Source organism: Ahaetulla prasina, chromosome 8 (genome assembly GCF_028640845.1).
Source record: "Ahaetulla prasina isolate Xishuangbanna chromosome 8, ASM2864084v1, whole genome shotgun sequence".
Classification (NCBI taxonomy): domain Eukaryota; kingdom Metazoa; phylum Chordata; class Lepidosauria; order Squamata; family Colubridae; genus Ahaetulla; species Ahaetulla prasina.
The window spans coordinates 63,931,013-63,955,052 of record NC_080546.1 but is presented as its reverse complement, the minus strand read 5'-3'; the positions used below and the strand labels follow the sequence as shown (position 1 = coordinate 63,955,052).

General features: G+C 43.8%; 1 protein-coding gene across 16 annotated transcripts in view; it reads left to right on the top strand.

Annotated features, from left to right (window-relative positions):
- CC2D2A (coiled-coil and C2 domain containing 2A) overlaps positions 1 to 24,040 on the top strand; it is a 300,925-nt gene that overhangs the window by 130,516 nt on the left and 146,369 nt on the right. For all 16 annotated transcript variants that reach the window (XM_058192299.1, XM_058192308.1, XM_058192307.1 and 13 more), the window contains 2 exons: positions 18,287 to 18,443; positions 19,501 to 19,730. In XM_058192299.1, coding sequence (XP_058048282.1) covers positions 18,287 to 18,443; positions 19,501 to 19,730 — 387 coding nt within the window. The remainder of the gene's footprint in view (positions 1 to 18,286; positions 18,444 to 19,500; positions 19,731 to 24,040) is intronic.

The following is a 24,040-nucleotide window of genomic DNA, read 5'->3' as shown; positions in this document are numbered from 1 at the left end:
ATAAAGTCGCTCAGATCCGGGATGGGCTGGACGCAGTTTGGGTAGATCCAGACGGGATGACGGAGGCAGATCTTGGAGATGTTGTCTGGGATGGGTTTGACACTGTGGTTCCTGAGAACATGGACAGGATACTGAGGAGGCTGAACGCAACCACATGTTTATTGGACCCGTGTCCCTCCTGGTTGGTGCTGGACACATAGGAGGTTACACGAGGTTGGCTCCGGGGAATTGTGAATGCTTCTTTGAGGGAGGTTGTCTTTCCTACCGCCCTGAAAGAGGCGGTGGTGAGGCCCCTCCTCAAGAAACTTTCCCTGGACCCAACTGTTTTAGCAAATTATCGTCCAGTTTCCAACCTTCGCTTTGTGGCGAAGGTTGTTGAGAGTGTGGTGGCGCATCAGCTTCCTCGGTACCTGGATGAAACTGTCTATCTAGACCCGTTCCAGTCCGGTTTCCGGCCTGGGTACAGCATGGAGACAGCGTTGGTTGCACTGATTGATGATCTCTGGAGGGCCCGGGACAGGGGTTGTTCCTCTGCCCTGGTCCTGTTAGATCTGTCAGCAGCTTTTGATACCATCGACCATGGTAACCTGCTGCGACGGCTGGAGGGATTAGGAGTGGGGGGCACCGTTTTTCGGTGGTTCTCCTCCTTCCTCTCCGACCGATCGCAGACGGTGTTGGAAGGGGGGCAGAGATCGATCGCAAGGCGCCTCTTATGTGGGATGCCGCAGGGGTCAGTTCTCTTGCCCCTCTTGTTCAACATCTATATGAAGCCGCTGGGTGAGATCATCCGTTGTTTTGGGGTGAGGTGTCATCTGTACGCTGACGATATGCAGCTGTACATTTCCACCCCAAACCACCCCAGTGAAGCTGTTGAAGTGATGTCCTGGTGCCTGGAGGCCGTACAGGTCTGGATGGGGAAAAACAGACTCCAGCTCAATCCAGCCAAGACTGAGTGGCTGCAGATGCCGGCATCCCGGTATAATCAGCTGAGGCCATCGCTGACTGTGGGGGGCGAATCTTTGGCCCCCACGGAGAAGGTTCATAATCTAGGCGTCCTTTTGGATGCACGGCTGTCGTTAGAAGAACATATGACAGCCGTCGCCAGAAGAGCTTTTTATCAGGTGCGCCTGATATGCCAGTTACGTCCCTCCTTGGACCGGGAGTCCCTATGCACAGTCACTCACGCCCTCGTCACTTCCCGCCTGGATTACTGCAACGCTCTCTACATGGGACTCCCCTTGAAGAGTACCCGGAGGCTTCAACTGGTACAGAATGTGGCCGCACGGGTGATTGAGGGATCGACTCGAAGCTCCCATATAACACCTATCCTCCGCAGGCTGCACTGGCTTCCAGTTGCCTTCTGGGTGCAATTCAAGGTGTTGGTTCTCACCTTTAAAGCGCTCCATGGCTTAGGACCAGGTTACTTACAGGACCGCCTCCTGCTACCGGTGGCCTCCCATCGACCAGTGCGCTCCCACAGAGAGGGTCTCCTCAGGGTGCCGTCGGCCAGACAATGTCGACTGACGAACCCCAGGGGAGGGCTTTTTCTGTGGGGTCTCCAGACCTCTGGAACGAGCTACTCCCAGGGATACGCCAACTCCCTGACCTCCGGGCCTTCCGGCGTGAGTTGAAGACTCTTTTATTCCATCGTGCAGGACTGGCCTAATAGTTTTTAATGGGGATTTTAATAGTTTTTAGTATTTTCAGCCTATCTAAATTAATCTTTTAAATCTGTTTTTAATTTTTGTATTTGTTGTTCTTAGTTGGCTGTAAACCGCCCTGAGTCCTTCGGGAGAAGGGCGGTATAGAAATTGAAATAATAAATAAATAAATAAATTAATTAATTAATTAATTAATTAATTAATTAATCCAATTGTCTTCCTTTATTGAGGACATTCTTGCCGTTAGCCAAATGCCCAGGTACTTTACTTTCTTTACAACTTGAATTCCTAATTTCTCCTCTAATTTCTTATTTTCGCCTTGCATAAGGTTTTTGGTAATTATTTTCAAACCAGCAACTGTACCAAATTTCTCTATTTCATGCAATAGCAATTTTCCCATTTCCAAAGGGTCCTCTATTATAAAAACCATATCGTCTGTAAAGGCCTGTGTTTTATACTCCTCTTTTTTTAATTTTTAACCCTTTTATTTCCTTATTTCCCCTTACCTGAATCAATAAAATTTCTAATGAAAGAATAAATAAGAGAGGAGATAATGGACAGCCTTGCCTAACCCCTTTATTTATATTTACTTTTTCTGTTAAGTCTCCGTTTACCGTAATTCTTGCAATCTGATTTGAATAAATTGCCTTAATCATTTCTATAAATTTTTCACCAATCTTCATCTCGATTAATTGAATAATTAGAAACTGCCAGTTCAAGTTGTCGAATGCCTTCTGTGCATCCACCAATATTAATGCTAATTGTTTTTTGTGATGGGCCTCATAATACTCTAATATATTCATTATAATCCTTCTATTGTATTTTACTTGTCATTTTGGTAAAAACCCATTTTTGTCCAAATGAATAATTTTTTTAAATATTTTTTTTAGTCTTTCTGCCATTATTGTCGCCAGGATTTTATAGTCGGCATTTATTTATTTATTTATTTTATTTATTAATTAATTAAATTTTTATACCGCCCTTCTCCCGAAGGACTCAGGGCGGTTCACAGCCAAATAAAACCACAATGAATAAATACAGAATAAAATCAATAATTAAAGAACTTATTAAATATGGCCCCAAATTAAAATGCATTTAGAACAATAAAATCCACTTTAAAATTTAAAACCGAATAATAAAAACTTCTAAAAATTCTATGCCAGTCCTCCGCGAATAAATAAATACATCTTCAGCTCGCGGCGGAAGGTCCGAAGGTTGGGAAGTTGACGAAGTCCTGGGGGAAGTTCGTTCCAGAGGGTAGGAGCCCCCACAGAGGCCCTTCCCCTGGGGGCTGCCAGCCAACATTGCTTGGCTGACGGTATCCTGAGGAGTCCCTCTCTGTGAGAGCGCACGGGTTGGTGGGAGGCAAACGGTGGCAGTAGGCGGTCCCGTAAGTAACCCAGTCCTAAGCCATGGAGCACTTTAAAGGTGGTAACCAACACCTTGAAGTGCACCCGAAAGACCACAGGCAGCCAGTGCAGCTTGTGCAGGAGTGGTGTTACATGGGAGCCACGAGTGGCTCCCTCTATCACCCGCGCAGCTCATTCTGAACCAACTGGAGCCTTCGGGTGCTCTTCAATGGGAGCCCCATGTATTTATTTATTTATTTATTTATTTATTCAAATTTGTATACCGCCCTATCTCCCGAAGGACTCAGGGCGGTTCACAGGCACATAAAACATTTATATACAATTAAAATAACTATTAAAAAACTTATTCTAATGCCAAATATTAAAAAATAGAAATATAAATCTTAAAACCAAATTTAAACCCTTGTAAATTTAAAAATCTATAAATTTAAAATCTAAATTTAAAATCTAAAATCTAAGCCAGTCCTGCACAGGTGAATAAATGCGTCTTAAGCTCGCGACGGAAGGTTCGGAGGTCCGGAAGTTGACGGAGTCCTGGGGGGAGTTCGTCCCAGAGGGTGGGAGCCCCCACAGAGAAGGCCCTTCCCCTGGGCGTCGCCAGACGACACTGTCTAGCTGACGGCACCCTGAGGAGTCCCTCTCTGTGAGAGCGCACAGGTCGGTGAGAGGTATTCGGTAGCAGTAGGCGGTCCCGTAGATAACCCGGCCCTAAGCCATGGAGCACTTTAAAGGTGGTAACCAACACCTTGAAGCGCACCCGAAGGCCACAGGTAGCCAGTGCAGCTTGTGCAGGAGTGGTGTTACATGGGAGCCACGAGTGGCTCCCTCTATCACCCGCGCAGCTCATTCTGAACCAACTGGAGCCTTCGGGTGCTCTTCAATGGGAGCCCCATGTATTTATTTATTTATTTATTTATTTATTTATTCAAATTTGTATACCGCCCTATCTCCCGAAGGACTCAGGGCGGTTCACAGGCACATAAAACATTTATATACAATTAAAATAACTATTAAAAAACTTATTCTAATGCCAAATATTAAAAAATAGAAATATAAATCTTAAAACCAAATTTAAACCCTTGTAAATTTAAAAATCTATAAATTTAAAATCTAAATTTAAAATCTAAAATCTAAGCCAGTCCTGCACAGGTGAATAAATGCGTCTTAAGCTCGCGACGGAAGGTTCGGAGGTCCGGAAGTTGACGGAGTCCTGTGGAGTTCGCTCCAGAGGGTGGGAGCCCCACAGAGAAGGCCCTTCCCCTGGGCGCCGCCAGACGACACTGTCTAGCTGACGGCACCCTGAGGAGTCCCTCTCTGTGAGAGCGCACAGGTCGGTGAGAGGTATTCGGTAGCAGTAGGCGGTCCCGTAGATAACCCGGCCCTATGCCATGGAGCGCTTTAAAGGTGGTTACCAACACCTTGAAGCGCACCCGGAAGGCCACAGGTAGCCAGTGCAGTCTGCGCAGGATAGGTGTCACACGGGAGCCACGAGGGCTCCTCTATAACCCGCAGCCGCATTCTGAACTAACTGCAGCCTCCGGATGCCCTTCAAGGGAGCCCCATGTAGAGAGCATTGCAGTAATCCAGGCGAGACGTCACGAGGGCGTGAGTGACCGTGCATAGGGCATCCCGGTTCAGAAAGGCGCAACTGGCGCACCAGGCGAACCTGGTAAAAGCTCTCCTGGAGACGGCCACAAATGATCTTCCAAAGACAGCCGCTCATCCAGGAGGACGCCAAGTTGCGCACCCTCTCCATCGGGGCCAATGACTTGCCCCCAACAGTCAGCCGAGGACTCAGCTGACTGTACCGGGATGCCAGCATCCACAGCCACTCTGTCTTGGAGGGATTGAGCTTGAGCCTGTTTCTCCCCATCCAGACCCATACGGCCTCCAAGCACCGGGACAACACTTCGATAGCTTCGTTGGGGTGGCCCGGTGTGGAAAAGTACAGCTGGGTGTCATCAGCGTACAGCTGGTACCTCACACCGAAGCCACTGATGATCTCACCCAGCGGCTTCATATAGATGTTGAACAAAAGGGGCGAGAGGATCGACCCCTGCGGCACCCCACAAGTGAGGCGCCGCGGAGCCGACCTCTGCCCCCCCGTCAACACCGTCTGCGACCGATCGGAGAGATAGGAGGAGAACCACCGATAAACGGTGCCTCCCACTCCCAATCCCCCCAATCGGCGCAGCAGGATACCATGGTCGATGGTATCAAAAGCCGCTGAGAGGTCTAACAGGACCAGGGCAGAGGAACATCCCCTATCCCTGGCCCTCCAGAGATCATCCACCAACGCGACCAAAGCCGTCTCAGTGCTGTAACCGGGCCGGAAGCCGGACTGAACGGGTCTAGATAGACAGTTTCATCCAGGTGTAGGGAAACTGATATGCCACCATATTTCTACAACCTTCGCCAAGCGAAGGTTGAGACCGGACGATAATTACCTAAAACAGCCGGGTCCAGGAAGGCTTCTTGAGGAGGGTCTCACCACCGCCTCTTTCAAGGCGGCCGGAAGACTCCTCCACCAAAGAAGCACTTGTAATTGCCTGGAGCCAGCCTCGTGTCACCTCCTGAGTGGCCAGCACCAACCAGGAGGGCACGGGTCCAGTAAACACGTGGTGGCATTCAACCTACCCAACAACCTGTCCATGTCCTCGGGAGCCACAGGGTCAAACTCATCCCATAAAATGTCACCAAGACCGCCCTCAGCCGTCTCACCCGCGTCACTGCAATTCTGGTCCAGACCATCCCGGTTGAACGATTTTATCGTATAGATAACCGTTAAACTCCTCAGCACGCCCTGCAACGGGTCATCCCGCCCCCTGATGTAAAGGGAGCGAGTCACCAAACAGGGCGGCTGGGCGGTTATCTGCCGATGCAATGAGGGAGGAGGCGAGCTACGCCGCTTCCTCAATGCCACTAGGTAAGTCCTAGTTTAGGACTCCACTAGTGCCCGACCAGCCTCCGAACGGCTAGACCTCCAGGAACTCTCTAGGCGTCTTCTCTGGCGCTTCATCCCTCGCAGCTCCTCGGAGAACCAAGGAGCCGGTTGGGACCTGCGCCGGGTCAGAGGCCGCAAAGGCACGACTCGGTCTAAGGCCCCCCCCGCGGGCTGTTCCCACGCCGCAACAAGTTCCTCAGCCGAGCCGTGAGCCAGACCTCAGGAATGGCCCAAGCTCCGTCCGAACCCCTCCGGGTCCATCAGGCGCCTGGGACGGAACCAACGATCGGCTCCGCCTCCCTGCGGTGGGAGTAGCGGTCAGAAAGTCCAGGCGAAGAAGAGAGTGATCTGACCATGACAAAGGTTCAATGACTATTTCCTTCAAGTCCAGATCTCTCAACCACTGACCAGAGACAAAAATCAAGTCCAGAGTGCCACCCCCAATGTGAGTAGGGCCATCAACTACTTGGGTCAGGTCCAAGGCCGTCATGGAAGCCATGAACTCCCGAGCTGCTGTCGATGACAAGCCGGAAGATGGCAAGTTAAAGTCCCCCATGACTAAAAGTCTGGGGGTCTCAACTGCCACCCCGGCCAGCACCTCCAGGAGCTCGGGCAGGGCGACTGTCACGTAGCAAGGAGCCAGGTACGCGATCAGTAATCCCACCTGACACCTATGACCCCATCTCACAAAGAGGGATTCGCACCCAGCAATCTGAGGAACAGTGGTCTCCCTCGGCTCTAGGCTCTCTCTAATCACAACCGCCACCCCTCCACCCCTGCCCTGGGCCCTCGGCTGATGGAATGCACGGAAACCTGGCGGGCACATCTCAACAAGGGGGACACCCCCTTCCGTGCCCAGCCAGGTTTCCGTAACGCCTATAAGATCCGCAGCGCCCCCCTGAATAAGATCGTGTATTAGGGGGGCCTTATTGACTACGGACCGTGCGTTGCATAACATCAGCCGAAGGCCCAGGCTCTGAGGGTCTCGACCATCCGGGGAACGGGAAAAGGACGGGATCGGGCGCGATCGCCTGCAAACATCGACCGCGACCCCCAAAACGATATGGTCCCCCTTCCGCCATATCTGCCCCTCCCACTTACCGTGCTAATCAGACCACCCTCACCAGCAGGAACGCAATCTCCCCTAACCTCCGAACCCATTAAAAACCGCCGCGAGCACGCAAGGACTGGCTCCCCACCCGACGGGCTACCCCAACACCCGCCTGCCCCTCCCACCCCTTAAAAGCCCTATCTAAAACCCCAAAGGCTCTTTTTTTCGTGATGCCACCTCTGTGGGTCCCAAGACCCGTCATTGAGGCCGGCCCTTGATAATGCGGCGGGCCATTCCTGCAGGCGGGGCACTGCAGGCGCAAGAGTTCCAAGGCAGAATATCGCATAAATGTTCACAAGCATAAGCAGGAGAAAGAAGACAGCGAGAGGTAGTAGTATAATGTCTGGGGTGGCAGGATGTAATGCCAAATCCTAATGGATACCCATCTGCCAGAATATCTTCGGATGGTGGCTGGCTTAACGCTGACACAAGATAGTACAATAAGCAGATGTAGTCTGATGGTAGAAAGTTATTACTACTCTGCACCAAGCTCAGTCCTAAAATCCATAATCTAATAGAGGTGGTATTCCTCTCTCCGACCATGGCGTCTCAGCTATTTCCGAGGTAGATGGTTCCACAATAGATGTTTCAAGATAAAGTCCCACTGCAACAGTCGGTCTGCACTCATCCCCTCGGAAGTTCCAAAGATGGCGAACCCAGAAAACTCCGCCGCCATACAAAGTGCAAGATAACAAATGCGTGACAATGTCACAGATGGCAATGTAACTTCCTAATCCGGGAAGAAGCAGGCCTAGCTGGGCCCAACCAGGCCAAACTAGGCGGGACACCTCCAGCAGGGGCCACCAGGGGATCCTTCACAGCCCTTCGCCCCATGGCCATCCACCAAATCCAAAACAGGACCAGGGAACCAAGGAGAGCTGGTAAGCCCCAAAATTCTCCGAAATAGCCGAGAACGCTGGATGTCAGGAGAGAAATCCAGCAGCGGCTTCCCAGCAACTAAATACAAGCCGCGGCCTCGTCCGTTGTCCAATGGCCGCCATTCGCCGCTCGCCCATCCCCGGTCTCATTCCCGACAGCCGGGAGTCCAGAGAGGCCCACAGGCCTCTCCCCCAGCTGCCCGAAAGATGGTATACCTGGCCGGGAGGCGAAAGCCGCTCGGCAAGCCATCTGGGTCCCGGCGTGCTTTCCTTCATTACCCAGGTGTTACTTTCTTGGCTCCTGCCCGGCGGATGGTAAAATGGCGCCGTTCGTAGCTCGCCCTTCCGCAGCCCTGGTCTCGGCAGAGCGGCCCAGGAGGTCCCAAGACCTCCCCCACGGCTGTCCAGAAGATGATACGGCTAACCGGGGGGCGCAAGCTGTTCGGCAGGCCGCCTGGGCGCCGCCATCCCCCTCCTCACATAATCCTCGTTGTCTCCGAACTTCGGCTAGGCTGCCATCTTGCGTAGAGAGCATTGCAGTAGTCCAGGCGAGAGGCAATAGCAAGATTGGCCTATAATTTTGGATATGTTGATTGTCTGTGCTTTCTTTTGGGATTAATGCCTCCGTCCACGAGTTTGGCATTTTGGCTCTCTTTAATACTTCATTGTATATTTCCAACATAATTTCTTTTAAAGATCCGTGAAATTTTTTATATAGTTCTGCTGAAATTCCATCTGGCCCTGGTGTTTTATTGTTTTTTTTGTTTTGTTTTTTGATTGCCTCTTTCAATTCTTAGTTATTTTGTCATTCAACATTTCCCTATCTTCCTCTGATATACTTGGCAAATTTCTTTCCTGTAAATATTTTATAATGTTTTCTTCTGGAATATTTTCTTGACTATGTTTGAAAGTATTTTTGAATAATGTTTTTCCCCATCAATCTTGTAATGCAAATTTTCTTGTTCATCTTGTAAATGTTGTATCAATTTTTTAGCTTTTTCTTTTTTCAATTTGTGGGCTAACCATCTTCCTGGTTTGTTTGTTGTTTCAAAATAATTTTGTTTTGCCAATTTTATATTCTGTATCATTTCCTCCTGTTGTAATGTATTAATTTTATGTTTCATTAACTCTCTTTCCTCTATAATTTTCTCATTCTGGGGTTCTTTCTGTAGGGGTATTTCTAATTTTTAAAGTTTTTCCAATATTGACACTTGTTGTTCCCTTTTCTCTTTATTTCTCCTCGCCATGTATGCTATAGTTACCCCCTCATATATGCTTTGGTGGTGTCCCATAAGTTCTATGGTGTTGTACTGTATATTCATTCCTATTTTCCTTGAAGAAATTTTTTAATTCACTTTCCATTGTTTGTATGTAAGGTTTTACTTTTATAATTTTTTGATCTAAAGTCCATCTCCTTTCCCCCCCCCCTACCTTCCCATTTTAATATTAAGGGACTATGGTCCATCTAAGTGTTTGGCATTATATCTATCTCTTCTAAGTTGTTAATCAATTCTGGATTCATCCAAGCCATATTTATGCGTGACCAAGAATTGTGTGGGTGGGAGAAAAAGGTGCATTGTTTTTTCTCTAGGTTCAGTTGTTACCACACGTCTCTTAAATTAAACTCTTTTACCATCTCTAAGAATGTATTTGGTAATTTCTGTCTTTAATATTTTTTTTTCGCTGTTGTATAGTCCAATTTATTATCTATCACTCCATTGAAGTGCCCTATTATGTAGATATTTTCACCATCTAATTCCATTATTTTCCTATGTAATTTGTTATAGAATTTTTCTTGTTTTGTGTTTCGTGCGTAGATTATCACTAACAGGATTTTCTTGTAATTTGTATTTATTTCTGTTATCAAAATTCTTCCATCTTTATCACTAAATATTTTCCTAGAGTTTAGCCAATTTTTTATATATACAGCAATCCCTCTTTTTTTATTTTGTGCCAGCGCCGAATGTAGTTCCCCTAATTTAGGACATTTTAATGAGATCACTGTGCTTTTCTCTAATGTGTACCTCCTGGAGGCAAATGATATCCATCTTTTCTTTTTGTAATCTTGATAATATCTGTTTACGTTTAATCGATGAGTTGATGCCATTTATATTTAACGAGAGCATCTTAATTTTGTTCTCCATTTTGTTATTTATCTATTGTTCTTGGTCCTCTCCTTGCTCTGTTCTCGGTCTGTACTCTAGTTGTGGCTCCTTCTTTCACCTGATGCTCTACTTCAGGGGTGTCCAAACTTGGTCCCTTTAAGACTTTTGGACTTCAACTCCCAGAGTCCCTCAGCCAGCAAAGCTGGCTGAGGAACTCTGGGAGTTGAAGTCCAAAAGTCTTAAAGGGACCAAGTTTGGACACCCCTGCTCTACTTCCTTCTGTTCTCTTGTTTCTTGTTCCGTAATTTTTTCCTCTGATAACTGATCTTCCTTTCTCCTTCGTCCCTACTATCATTTTCCCTGCTTATGTAGTGATTGTAAAATTCCTGAGCCTTTTCCAAGGAATCAATCTGGAATTTCTTCTCCTGACATGTTATCAACATCTCCTCCAGAATGAGCCATCGGAACATCACTCTGTATTTCAACAACTGTGTGGAGAGAAAGCGGTAGCTTCATCTTTGCTCTCTTATTCTTTTTGGAATCTGTTTCAGCACTGTGATTTCTTTTCCTTTATACGTCGGGGGTCTTCTCTTGTTTTACTGTATCTTATCTCTTATTTTTTTCCTCACAAATTTAACGTTGACTTCTCTTAGAAGTTTATTCCTCCGTGCATAATTCATATGAATCCTGTATGCTTCGTCAATTTCATTTTCCAGTTCTTGTTTGCTTTTTGGCAGTATGTCTACTAGGAATTCAGCCATTAATTTGGGGAGATCTTCTTTGCTTTCCAAGACATTTTGAAAATGGAGATAGAACATAGATTTTTCCATTTCCAGATTTATGACAGTTTCTTCTAGTTCCCTATGTTCTGGCTCCATTTTATTTGTTGCCATGTTTAATTTTTTTCCATATGTTCCGTTTTAACCTTTACCGACTTTCTTTTGTTTGTTTTTGTTTATCATCTCTTGCATTGTACCAATTTTATCGTCTAGCTTTCTTATCTCCCCCTTTACTTTTCCCACATCATTCTTAATCTCTTCATGGTTGTTTGTCATGACCTCTTGCATTTTTAGCATTGTTTCCTGTATTGCCAGTAGGGTTGACTGCATATTTTGTAGATTAACATTAGCACCAAATGTTTCACCTCCCAACACAGCTTCCACAGATTTTGATCCTGAGGGGGAGGCTGTTATTGAAGTTATTCCCCCCCCCCATTTTAGAGGCTGTGGTAGTTGTGCTTGTTATTTTAATATTTTTAAAAAAGTTTTTCCAGGCTGTGGTAGTTGTGCTTGTTATTTTAATATTTTTTAAAAAGTTTTTCCATAGTATCATATAATCAACCGTATTTCCTATTCCTCTCTTTCAATCTCTATCCCTCCTTAATTACTCTAAGTTCTTTCCACGCAATTGTTATAATCTCTCCCACTAATCTCTTAATATAATCCTTGAATGATTCAATGCCAATTTCTAACGGTTAATTAATAGATAATTATTATTTAATCAATGGTTATTAATAAGTAAATATATGAATAAATAATGATAAATAATTCTTAAATATACTCCTTTTTTCTATGATTCAGTTACAATTTTCAGCCTTAAATAAAATTCTTTATATATATTACCCTGTTATATAAGTATTGTGTAGAGGGAACCTATATTTATATTCAATTGTTATATTTCTAATTTAATGTCCCAATACTCTCCAATATTATTTGTCTTACAATTAAATGCAAATATGTTAGTATATAAAGCTAAATATATATATCAGTATCAAAGTATAAAAGTAAAAAGCAGCTAATGTGAATAAACTATAAATTATAAATTACAAATATTTCAGTAACTATGTATAAATATATAATTATAAATACTTTATAAATACTTCAGTAAGATATAGTTATAAATATATTAATATATAAGTCTTACTTATTACTTTTTAATCTTTTCTTCAATTAATTTTTTTACTGACACCAAAATTTCTTGTAGTCAAATATTATATATATAGATATATATTATATATCTGAGTTCATAGTATCTTCTATTTTACGCTTTTTTCTCTCTCTCTCAAAATCCTACAAGATGACTTCTCTGTTCAAAACTGCACAGTCACCTCCGTTGTCAGTAGCGCAAGTTCTAATTCGATACCTCCAACACATTCAACATAAGGTTGTAGAGAGTGTGGTGGCATGGCAGCTTCCCCGGTACCTGGATGAAGCTGTCTATCTAGACCCGTTCCAGTCCGGCTTCCGGTCCAGATATAGCACGGAGACAGCTTTGGTCGCGTTGGTGGATGACCTCTGGAGGGCCAGGGATAGGGGTTGTTCCTCTGCCCTGGTCCTGTTAGATCTCTCAGGAGCTTTTGATACCATCGACCATGGTATCCTGCTGCACCAGTTGGAGAGTTTGGGAGTGGGAGGCACCGTTTATCGGTGGTTCTCCTCCTATCTCTCTAACCTGTCGCAGACGGTGTTGACAGGAGGGCAGAGATCGACCGCGAGGTGCCTTACTTGTGGGGTGCGTCAGGGGTCGATTCTCTCGCCTCTCCTGTTCAACATCTATATGAAGCCATTGGGTGAGGTCATCAGTGGCTTCGGGGTGAGTTACCAGCTGTACGCTGATGATACCCAGCTGTACTTTTCCACCCCGGGCCACCCCAACGAAGCTGTCGAAATGCTGTCCCGGTGCCTGAAGCCGTACGGGTCTGGATGGGGAGAAACAGACTCAGGCTCAATCCATCCAAGACGGAGTGGCTGTGGATGCCGGCACCCCGGTACAGTCAGCTGCAGCCGCGGCTGACTGTTGGGGGCAAGTCATTGGCCCCCACAGAAAGGGTGCGCAACTTGGGCGTTCTCCTGGATGGACGGCTGTCGTTTGAAGACCAGTTGGCGGCCGTCTCAAGGAGAGCTTTTTACCAGGTTCGCCTGATTCGCCAGTTGTGCCCTTTCCTTGACCGGGATGCCTTATGCATGGTCACTCACGCTCTTGTCACTTCTCGTCTGGATTATTGCAATGCTCTCTACATGGGGCTACCCCTGAAGTGCACTCGGAGGCTTCAGGTAGTCCAGGATGCAGCTGCTGGTGATTGAGGGAGCCACACGTTGCTCCCGGGTAGCACCGCTCCTGCGCAGTCTGCACTGGCTACCTGTGGTCTTTCGGGTGCGCTTCAAGGTGTTGGTTACCACCTTTAAAGCGCTCCATGGCTTAGGGCCCGGGTACTTACGGGACCGCCTGCTGTTACCTTATGCCTCCCACCGACCCATACGCTCACACAGAGAGGGTCTTCTTAGGGTGCCGTCCGCCAAGCAATGTCGGCTGGCGGCCCCCAGGGGAAGGGCCTTCTGTGTTGGAGCACCTACCCTCTGGAACAAACTTCCCCCTGGTTTGCGTCAATTACCTGACCTTCGGACCTTCCGCCGTGAATTGAAAGCGTACCTGTTTATCCAAGTGGGACTGGCTTAAATTTTTAAATTTTTTACATTTTCTAAATTTTTCGAATTTTAATAATTTTAACTGGGGTATTTTATTTATGGGTCAAATTTGACGGTTTTAATTTTTGGCCATTTATAGAATAGGTTATTTTAACTGTGGTTTAATTTGTATATTGTACTGTTTTAATCTGGCTGTACACCGCCCTGAGTCCTTCGGGAGAAGGGCGGTATAAAAATCTAAAAAATAAATAAATAAATAAATAACCAACCAACCAACCAACCAACCAACCAACCAACCAACCCTTTCTTTTTTCCCCCCAGGAAACAATCTCAAAAGTTAAAAGTTTCTTTTGAGTACCAGTAGTATAGCAATCCAGCCACAAACCACTTGTTTGTTCCACTCACATGCTAAATTCTCTCTCAAAATCCTACAAGATGACTTCTCTGTTCAAAACTGCACAGTCACCTCCGTTGTCAGTAGCGCAAGTTCTAATTCGATACCTCCAACACATTCAACATAAGGTTGTAGAGAGTGTGGTGGCATGGCAGCTTCCCCGGTACCTGGATGAAGCTGTCTATCTAGACCCGTTCCAGTCCGGCTTCCGGTCCGGATATAGCACGGAGACAGCTTTGGTCGCGTTGGTGGATGACCTCTGGAGGGCCAGGGATAGGGGTTGTTCCTCTGCCCTGGTCCTGTTAGATCTCTCAGGAGCTTTTGATACCATCGACCATGGTATCCTGCTGCACCAGTTGGAGAGTTTGGGAGTGGGAGGCACCGTTTATCGGTGGTTCTCCTCCTATCTCTCTAACCTGTCGCAGACGGTGTTGACAGGAGGGCAGAGATCGACCGCGAGGTGCCTTACTTGTGGGGTGCGTCAGGGGTCGATTCTCTCGCCTCTCCTGTTCAACATCTATATGAAGCCATTGGGTGAGGTCATCAGTGGCTTCGGGGTGAGTTACCAGCTGTACGCTGATGATACCCAGCTGTACTTTTCCACCCCGGGCCACCCCAACGAAGCTGTCGAAGTGCTGTCCCGGTGCCTGAAGCCGTACGGGTCTGGATGGGGAGAAACAGACTCAGGCTCAATCCATCCAAGACGGAGTGGCTGTGGATGCCGGCACCCCGGTACAGTCAGCTGCAGCCGCGGCTGACTGTTGGGGGCAAGTCATTGGCCCCCACAGAAAGGGTGCGCAACTTGGGCGTTCTCCTGGATGGACGGCTGTCGTTTGAAGACCAGTTGGCGGCCGTCTCAAGGAGAGCTTTTTACCAGGTTCGCCTGATTCGCCAGTTGTGCCCTTTCCTTGACCGGGATGCCTTATGCATGGTCACTCACGCTCTTGTCACTTCTCGTCTGGATTATTGCAATGCTCTCTACATGGGGCTACCCCTGAAGTGCACTCGGAGGCTTCAGTTAGTCCAGAATGCAGCTGCGCGGGTGATTGAGGGAGCCACACGTTGCTCCCGGGTAGCACCGCTCCTGCGCAGTCTGCACTGGCTACCTGTGGTCTTTCGGGTGCGCTTCAAGGTGTTGGTTACCACCTTTAAAGCGCTCCATGGCTTAGGGCCCGGGTACTTACGGGACCGCCTGCTGTTACCTTATGCCTCCCACCGACCCATACGCTCACACAGAGAGGGTCTTCTTAGGGTGCCGTCCGCCAAGCAATGTCGGCTGGCGGCCCCCAGGGGAAGGGCCTTCTGTGTTGGAGCACCTACCCTCTGGAACAAACTTCCCCCTGGTTTGCGTCAATTACCTGACCTTCGGACCTTCCGCCGTGAATTGAAAGCGTACCTGTTTATCCAAGTGGGACTGGCTTAAATTTTTAAATTTTTTACATTTTCTAAATTTTTCGAATTTTAATAATTTTAACTGGGGTATTTTATTTATGGGTCAAATTTGACGGTTTTAATTTTTGGCCATTTATAGAATAGGTTATTTTAACTGTGGTTTAATTTGTATATTGTACTGTTTTAGCCCTGAGTCCTTCGGGAGAAGGCGGTATAAAATCTAAAAATAAATAAATAAATAACCAACCAACCAACCAACCAACCAACCAACCAACCCTTTCTTTTTTCCCCCCAGGAAACAATCTCAAAAGTTAAAAGTTTCTTTTGAGTACCAGTAGTATAGCAATCCAGCCACAAACCACTTGTTTGTTCCACTCACATGCTAAATTCTCTCTCAATCTCTGCTCCCATTGCTGCCTTGCAGCTCAGGTTCCCTCTTGGAGTCTCACTCTGCTGCTTCTGTCTCAAGTCGTTTTATGATCCCTGAGGGTTTTCCCTTTCTTTCACTTTTACTCTCCTCTCTCCAGTTCTTCAAGCTGCTTTCCACTATTCTCTCCCTGTGCAAATCATCAGTCTGTCACGCCTCTGGATCCACCATTCTCTAGCATATTTCTGTGCCTTTTCTGTGGGGGCTCCCACCCTCTGGAACGAGCTTCCCCCAGGACTTCGTCAACTTCCCGACCTTCGGACCTTCCGCCGCGAGCTTAAGACACATCTATTTTTTTGCGCAGGACTGGACTAGATTTTTTAAATTTTAATTGTTTAAATTTTAGATTTGGTTTTAAATTGGGGTTTTATTATTTATATGTCTATTTTAAATTTTCGGCCTATTTAATAAGTTTTTTAGACTAATGTTTTACTTTGTATATTTATGTTGTTTTTAGATGGCTGTACACCGCCCTGAGTCCTTCGGGAGAAGGGCGGTATAAAAATCTAAAAAATAAATAAATAAATAAATAACCAACCAACCAACCAACCAACCAACCAACCAACCCTTTCTTTTTTCCCCCCAGGAAACAATCTCAAAAGTTAAAAGTTTCTTTTGAGTACCAGTAGTATAGCAATCCAGCCACAAACCACTTGTTTGTTCCACTCACATGCTAAATTCTCTCTCAATCTCTGCTCCCATTGCTGCCTTGCAGCTCAGGTTCCCTCTTGGAGTCTCACTCTGCTGCTTCTGTCTCAAGTCGTTTTATGATCCCTGAGGGTTTTCCCTTTCTTTCACTTTTACTCTCCTCTCTCCAGTTCTTCAAGCTGCTTTCCACTATTCTCTCCCTGTGCAAATCATCAGTCTGTCACGCCTCTGGATCCACCATTCTCTAGCATATTTCTGTGCCTTTTCTGTGGGGCTCCCACCCTCTGGAACGAGCTTCCCCAGGACTTCGTCAACTTCCCGACCTTCGGACCTTCCGCCGTGAATTGAAAGCGTACCTGTTTATCCAAGTGGGACTGGCTTAAATTTTTAAATTTTTTACATTTTCTAAATTTTTTGAATTTTAATAATTTTAACTGGGGTATTTTATTTATGGGTCAAATTTGACGGTTTTAATTTTTGGCCATTTATAGAATAGGTTATTTTAACTGTGGTTTAATTTGTATATTGTACTGTTTTAATCTGGCTGTACACCGCCCTGAGTCCTTCGGGAGAAGGGCGGTATAAAAATCTAAAAAATAAATAAATAAATAAATAACCAACCAACCAACCAACCAACCAACCAACCAACCAACCCTTTCTTTTTTCCCCCCAGGAAACAATCTCAAAAGTTAAAAGTTTCTTTTGAGTACCAGTAGTATAGCAATCCAGCCACAAACCACTTGTTTGTTCCACTCACATGCTAAATTCTCTCTCAATCTCTGCTCCCATTGCTGCCTTGCAGCTCAGGTTCCCTCTTGGAGTCTCACTCTGCTGCTTCTGTCTCAAGTCGTTTTATGATCCCTGAGGGTTTTCCCTTTCTTTCACTTTTACTCTCCTCTCTCCAGTTCTTCAAGCTGCTTTCCACTATTCTCTCCCTGTGCAAATCATCAGTCTGTCACGCCTCTGGATCCACCATTCTCTAGCATATTTCTGTGCCTTTTCTGTGGGGGCTCCCACCCTCTGGAACGAGCTTCCCCCAGGACTTCGTCAACTTCCCGACCTTCGGACCTTCCGCCGCGAGCTTAAGACACATCTATTTTTTTGCGCAGGACTGGACTAGATTTTTTAAATTTTAATTGTTTAAATTTTAGATTTGGTTTTAAATTGGGGTTTTATTATTTATATGTCTATTTTAAATTTTCGGCCTATTTAATAAGTTTTTTAGACTAATGTTTTACTTTGTATATTTATGTTGTTTTTAGATGGCTGTACACCGCCCTGAGTCCCTAGGGAGATAGGGCGGTATAAAAATATGAATAAATAAATAAATAAATAAAATATTTCTTCTGTGTATATCCAGAGGGTTCCTCTCACCAAATAGGAGCTCACACTGCTCCCTGTTCATCTTCAAAGAAATCCCTTCACTTCGCCAATCCCTCCAAGATCCGACCTGCCAAAAAAGCCTCAAAAACACGGAAAATCGGGCACAGACAAACAGAGCCTTGCTCGTTTGCCCCGCTACAGCATGATGTCGCCACCAGAAGCCCTCCTGTAATCCTTTTGTTTCCTTTCAAGCATTTGGAAGAAGGAATGTCCAAAGGGACAGTGAAAGGGGTGCCTCTTAATTTTGTACCTCATAAAGAATTAGTGAGGTAACATAAAATGTATTGGACTGAAGGAATGATATTTCATGTCTGTGCTTCTTTCAAAAAAGAAAGTTTGGCAAAAATGACAGAAGCGTAATAGAAACTGAGATAGAAAACCTTTCTGGCTTTTATTTCTCCCACTTGCTGCATCCACTATTTTTTAGAATCACACACACACATTCTAAATGAAGCCAATATTGATCATGTGAAAAATGCAACACATGTTAGAATGTAATATACCAACACTGTTTTTATTTATGGCTTTGGTTTTATTACTATTTGAAGGGAAGAAGTTGACCTGAAGTTGGATGAGAAGGCCTATGAGGCAGAAATTCAGGCTGAAACAGCTGAATTACTAGAAGAAAATAGTGAAGAGTATGAAATGAAAATGGATGAATATAAAACTGAACTTCGGGCATGGAAATCATGGAAAAAGGCACAGGTTTGAGTCAGCATCATTGTGGATGGGAACTGTTTTTTGCTCACATATTATGTTGGCTAATGTGGGAAAGAGATTAGGCATGGGCTTCATTGTCTAGCACAGTGTTTTTCAATTCTGATAACTTTAAAATATGTGTACTTTAACAGCCTGTTAGCTAGATCATTAAGTTGTGTTGAAGTCCACACAACTTAATGATGCTATAGTTGAGAAAGGCTAGTCAAGAGATGGCCAATGTAGGCAGTGGTGTCCTGGATGATTAGCTATGACATAAATTAGAATGAATTATTTTTTGCATTCTGTTCTTTCAGACTGTCACAATGTTAATATAGGCAAGAGTCAAAACTACTTACAATCCTTTCCATATGAAACTAATCAATACTAGGAAGGTACTTTCTATGATCATTTACCATGATTGTCAAATGTTAGTGGCAGTGTGTTTCAATACTAAATTCAATCCCCCACTCACTCACATACTCAGTGTCTTTCTCTCAGTCCATCTTTCTAAGAGAATTGTAGACATCTAATTTTTCCTCAGTTCCTGAAAGAAAACCAGAATATATATTTAAAAAACAATGATGTTCTACATCAAAGCCACTTTTAACCCAAAGGTGCCTTTCCAAAAGGCAACTGGACTTTCTTGTTTTTTACTTTGAAAATGTTTTGCTTCTCATCTATGAAGCTTCTTCAGGTCCTTCTTCTTGATGAGAAGTTAAACATTTTCAAAGAAAAACCCAAGAAAGTCCAGTTGCCTTTTGGAAAAAAAACATCTTTGGGACAACCATGATCTGGATGATTGAGAATCTCCATCAACATTAAGTCATTTTTAAGGATAAAGTCCTGTTAAAGCCTTTTTTGGAGGAATTTATCTAAATTCCAAGATTTAAAAAAACAGGTAAACTTCAAATAATAGAATAGCTAGTAAAAATTAGTAACATCCAGCCACCAATTGAATTATTTATCACATTCGTTTATCAAATTAGAGAAAAAAATGACCAGTCCAGCAAAATCCATGCATGAGAGATCCTCCAAAAACAAATACATCTTTTCATCCATATAGAAAAATCAAAAGAAACAAAAAAAGAAATCAAGTCAACATTTGGAAGATGAAGAATCTGAGCAAATGCAGGAACCTCTGAAGCCTCTTCCACCTCTCCCAGTTGACCAACAGCAGGTGGAGCTGCAAGTTCGCAGAAGAGCTGCTGAGAACAGAAGGCAGCCTGGAGAACCAGTTTTAATCCCTGAATTAAGCTTGATGGGGAGCATCACTCCAAATGAGGCTTGTCCTAGGTGAGCCGTATTAGCATAAAATCACTAGATTTTAAGTATCACTAGAATCTAGTCACAATTAAAAGCAGTTCCAAGCTTTGCCACAATTCTTTTCTTGACATTTTCTTCAATCCTGAGAGACATATCTGTCCTTTAAGGCATCTGGGCATCTTCAGGAAGGGTTCCGCCGATCAAAGTCCCTGGGCAGGTTCATAGTATACACCAGGGTCTTTTAAGGTTTTGAAGATCAACTCAGCACACTAAATAATCCCTGATAGGAAATCAGCAGTCAGCTACCTAAGTGTCAAGCCACAGTTTCCTCAACACCACATTCTTTTATATAATTTTATGACATTTTATTTCTATGCCTAGAATCACTTAGGTAGTGAGATGGGCAGGGCCAACCAATCCCAGAAAGATTTCATAGGATCACATCTCCCATCTAATTTTCCCAAACTTCCCAAACAACCAGCATGCTTGATTGAAAAAGTCCAAATAACTAATTTCATTCAAGTGCATCAAGAGGTATGGATCCATCATTTTCTCAATTATTTATTTTTATTCAAAAATGGAAGATTTGAGATCAGCCTGTAATTACAAAGCTCCCAGACCCAGATGGATTTTTTCCCCAGTTATGGCATTATAACTGCCTCTTTTAAGTCATGCTGGAGAAACACAACAATTTCTAAATGAGATGCACGTTCTTAACATTGGCTTATCTGCCAGTGTATTTTAATATCTGAAGATTCTGTTGATAATAATAATTAAAACATTTAAATATTTGCTGCTCCTCATTTCATATAAACTGGAAATGAAAAGTCTTTGAAAATTCAGTAGAAAACTAAGATTTGAAAATGTTGCTGACTCTCCAAATCAATTCCTAAGATGTTTATTTTCAGAATGCCTGGAATAGCAGCCAGATGTTTGAAAGTAAAGACTGTTCATTCATGGCAGAAACTTAGCAAGGGGCCAGTCTATTTTCAATCCCACAGTTGTGGGCCAAAGAACATTTGAAGATAATGTTCCCAGCTTTCAACAGAGGCAGGATTGTGGTTTTTCCTATTTTTTTAATTGAAAATTTCCTCATTGCAAAAGAAAACAAAACAAAAAAGCAATTTTAGCCCTTTTCTTTTCCAAAAAAGCAACATTGTGGTCTTTCTGGCCATGTCTTTGGCAGCTATTCTGCAGCCAGCCTCTACTTTTCAAGATGGCAGAATGTGGTCCTAAGGTAGTGATGTGTAATTTTATTTTGGGATAAGAGCCTGTGCTTTAGAACTTTTTTTTTAATTGAAAAAGTTTTAAAAAACAAAAACATTTTTCCCCTTTCCCCCTCCCCTCAAAACCCCCTTCCCCCTTCCCCCCGGCTTCCCGGGTAAATCACAAGGTATTGTTATACATAAACCAAACGTAGAGTAAGATTTTCCCTTCTAATCCAATTAGCCTCATCCGAGTCTTTTCATTTCCTAACCTCCCCCATTACATTCTAAAATAATACATCCTAATTATTCAAAGGCAATCTGATATCTCTTAATCTGATATCTATTTTGTAAATAATCAATCCATTTTTTCCATTCAATTAAATATCTTTCCTGCGTATTGTCTTTCAAAAAGGCTGAGATTTTTGCCATCTCAGCCAAGTTAGTAACTTTCAATATCTGTTCTTCTATTGTAGTTACCGTATATACTCGAATATAAGCCGATCCGAGTATAAGCCGAGGTCCCCAATTTTACCCCAAAAACTGGGGTAAACTGGGGACTCGAGTATAAGCCGAGGGTGGGAAATGAGGCACCTACGGTTGAAACCCTCCCTCCCTCAGCTGAGAAGGCTGGCGGCTCCCCCGCCCCGCCCTCTCACTGCACCGGCAGGGCTTCAGTCCGGTAAAATGTGAAAAAAAGAAGAAAAAAAAACTCGAGTATAAGCCGTATATACTCGAGTATAAGCCGAGGGGCTTAAAAAAAAAAAACTTGAGTATAAGCCGTATAGACCCTAGTATAAGCCGAGGGGACGTTTTTCAGCACAAAAAATGTGCTGAAAAACTCGGCTTATACTCGAGTATATACGGTAATTCTTTTTTCTTCCAATATTGTCCAATCAGCAGCCTTACTGCTGTTATTAAGTTCAAGATCAATTTAGTCTCAGTCACTCTACAATCCGTTATAATTCCCAAAAGGAAAAATTGCGGCAGGAACTTTATCTTCTTCTTCAAGACATTTTGAATAATCCACCAAATTCTTATCCAAAAGGCCTTAATTTTCTTGCAAGTCCACCAAATATGAAAATATGTAGCATCATCACACTCACATCTCCAACATTTCGCTTGGATATCAGGATACATACATGATAATTTTTTGGGATCTAAATGCCATCTATAAAACATCTTATAAAAATTTTCCCTTAGATTCTGTGCTTGTGTAAACTTAACATTTCTAACCCAGATTTTCTCCCATGTTGCCAACATTATTGGTTCCTGAATATTCTGTGCCCATTTTATCATACAGTCCTTTACCAAATCCTTTTCCGAATCTATTTCAAGCAACACATTGTACAATCTCTTTATATGCTCCTGGGTCTGATTTCTAATTTGCTTTATTAAATTTTCCTCCCTTTGCATTATACCAATTTTTTGATCTTCTTTCCATCTAGCACTTAGTTGCCCATATTGAAACCAAGTATATTTCCTGCCTTCTTCATTTAATACCTGAAAAAAAATTAATTGCAAGCTACCTCTTTCAGCATACAAAAGTTCTTTATAAGTAATCATTTCCTGTTTATGTTCTATATTTATATTCTCTGTTGCATGTCTGGGGCTTGCCCATATAGGAATCTTATAGTCTAGTTTGTAGGAATATTTTTTCCAGACACGCAAAAGAGCACTTCTCAACACATGACTCTTAAAAGCCCTATTCACTTTTTTTCATAAAATAAATACGCATGCCATCCATATAATAAGTCATAACCTTCTATATTCAAAATTCTTTCCTCCGTTAAATTAAACCAGTCACTTATTACTGAAAGGGCTTCATAATATAGTTTAAAATTAGGCATTTTTAGGCCTCCTCTTTCCCGTGAGTCCTGAATTATTTTCATTTTAACCCTTGCCTTTTTAGCTTGCCATATAAATTTATTAATCCCAATCTGCCATTCCTCCAAATTTTTATTTTTCTTGATTATTGGTATCATCTGGAACAGAAACAAAAATTTAGGTAACACATTCATTTTAATAGCCGCTATCCTCCCCAATAATGATAGCTGCAGTTTTTTCCAAGCATTCATGTCTTTCTGAACTTTTTGCCATAGCAACTCATAATTATTCTTATACAGTTTCCTGTTCGATGAACTAATATAAACCCCTAAGTATTTAACCTTTTTTACCACCTCAAATCCTGCTATTTCCTCTAAGTTTTGTTTCTGTTGTTTAGACATATTTTTAATTATCACTTTTGTTTTATTCTGATTTATTTTAAATCCTGATACCTTTCCGTATTTATCAATTGTTTCCAACAAATGCCTTACACAATGTAAGCCGTCCTGAGTCTTCGGAGAAGGGCGGGATATAAATTCAAAAACAACAACAACAGAGATTTACTTGAATTTATAGGATTTGTTAAAGTAACCACTAAGTCGTCTGCAAAAGCTCTAACTTTATACTCATATTGTCTAATTTTAATTCCCTCTATCTTCTTTAACTCTCGTATTTTATCCAACAATGGTTCCAGAGTTAAAACAAACAATAGTGGTGATAAAGAACATCCCTGTCTCATTTCTTTCGCAATCTTAATAACTTCTGTCAAACTACCATTTATTATAATCTGAGCTGTTTGCTCTCCATAAATCGCTTTAATTGTTCTAACAAAGCAGTCTCCAAATTGCATTTTCTCTATTAATTTAAATAAAAAATCCCAATGCAATCAATCAAACTAGACCCGTTCCAGTCCGGTTTCCGGCCCGGCTACAGCACTGAGACGGCTTTGGTCGCGTTGGTGGATGATCTCTGGAGGGCCAGGGATAGGGGTTGTTCCTCTGCCCTGGTCCTATTAGACCTCTCAGCGGCTTTTGATACCATCGACCATGGTATCCTGCTGCGCCGGTTGGAGGGATTGGGAGTGGGAGGCACCGTTTATCGGTGGTTCTCCTCCTATCTCTCTGACCGGTCGCAGACGGTGTTGACAGGGGGGCAGAGGTCGACCCCGAGGCGCCTCACTTGTGGGGTGCCGCAGGGGTCGATTCTCTCACCCCTTCTGTTCAACATCTATATGAAGCCGCTGGGTGAGATCATCAGTGGCTTCGGTGTGAGGTACCAGCTGTACGCTGATGACACCCAGCTGTACTT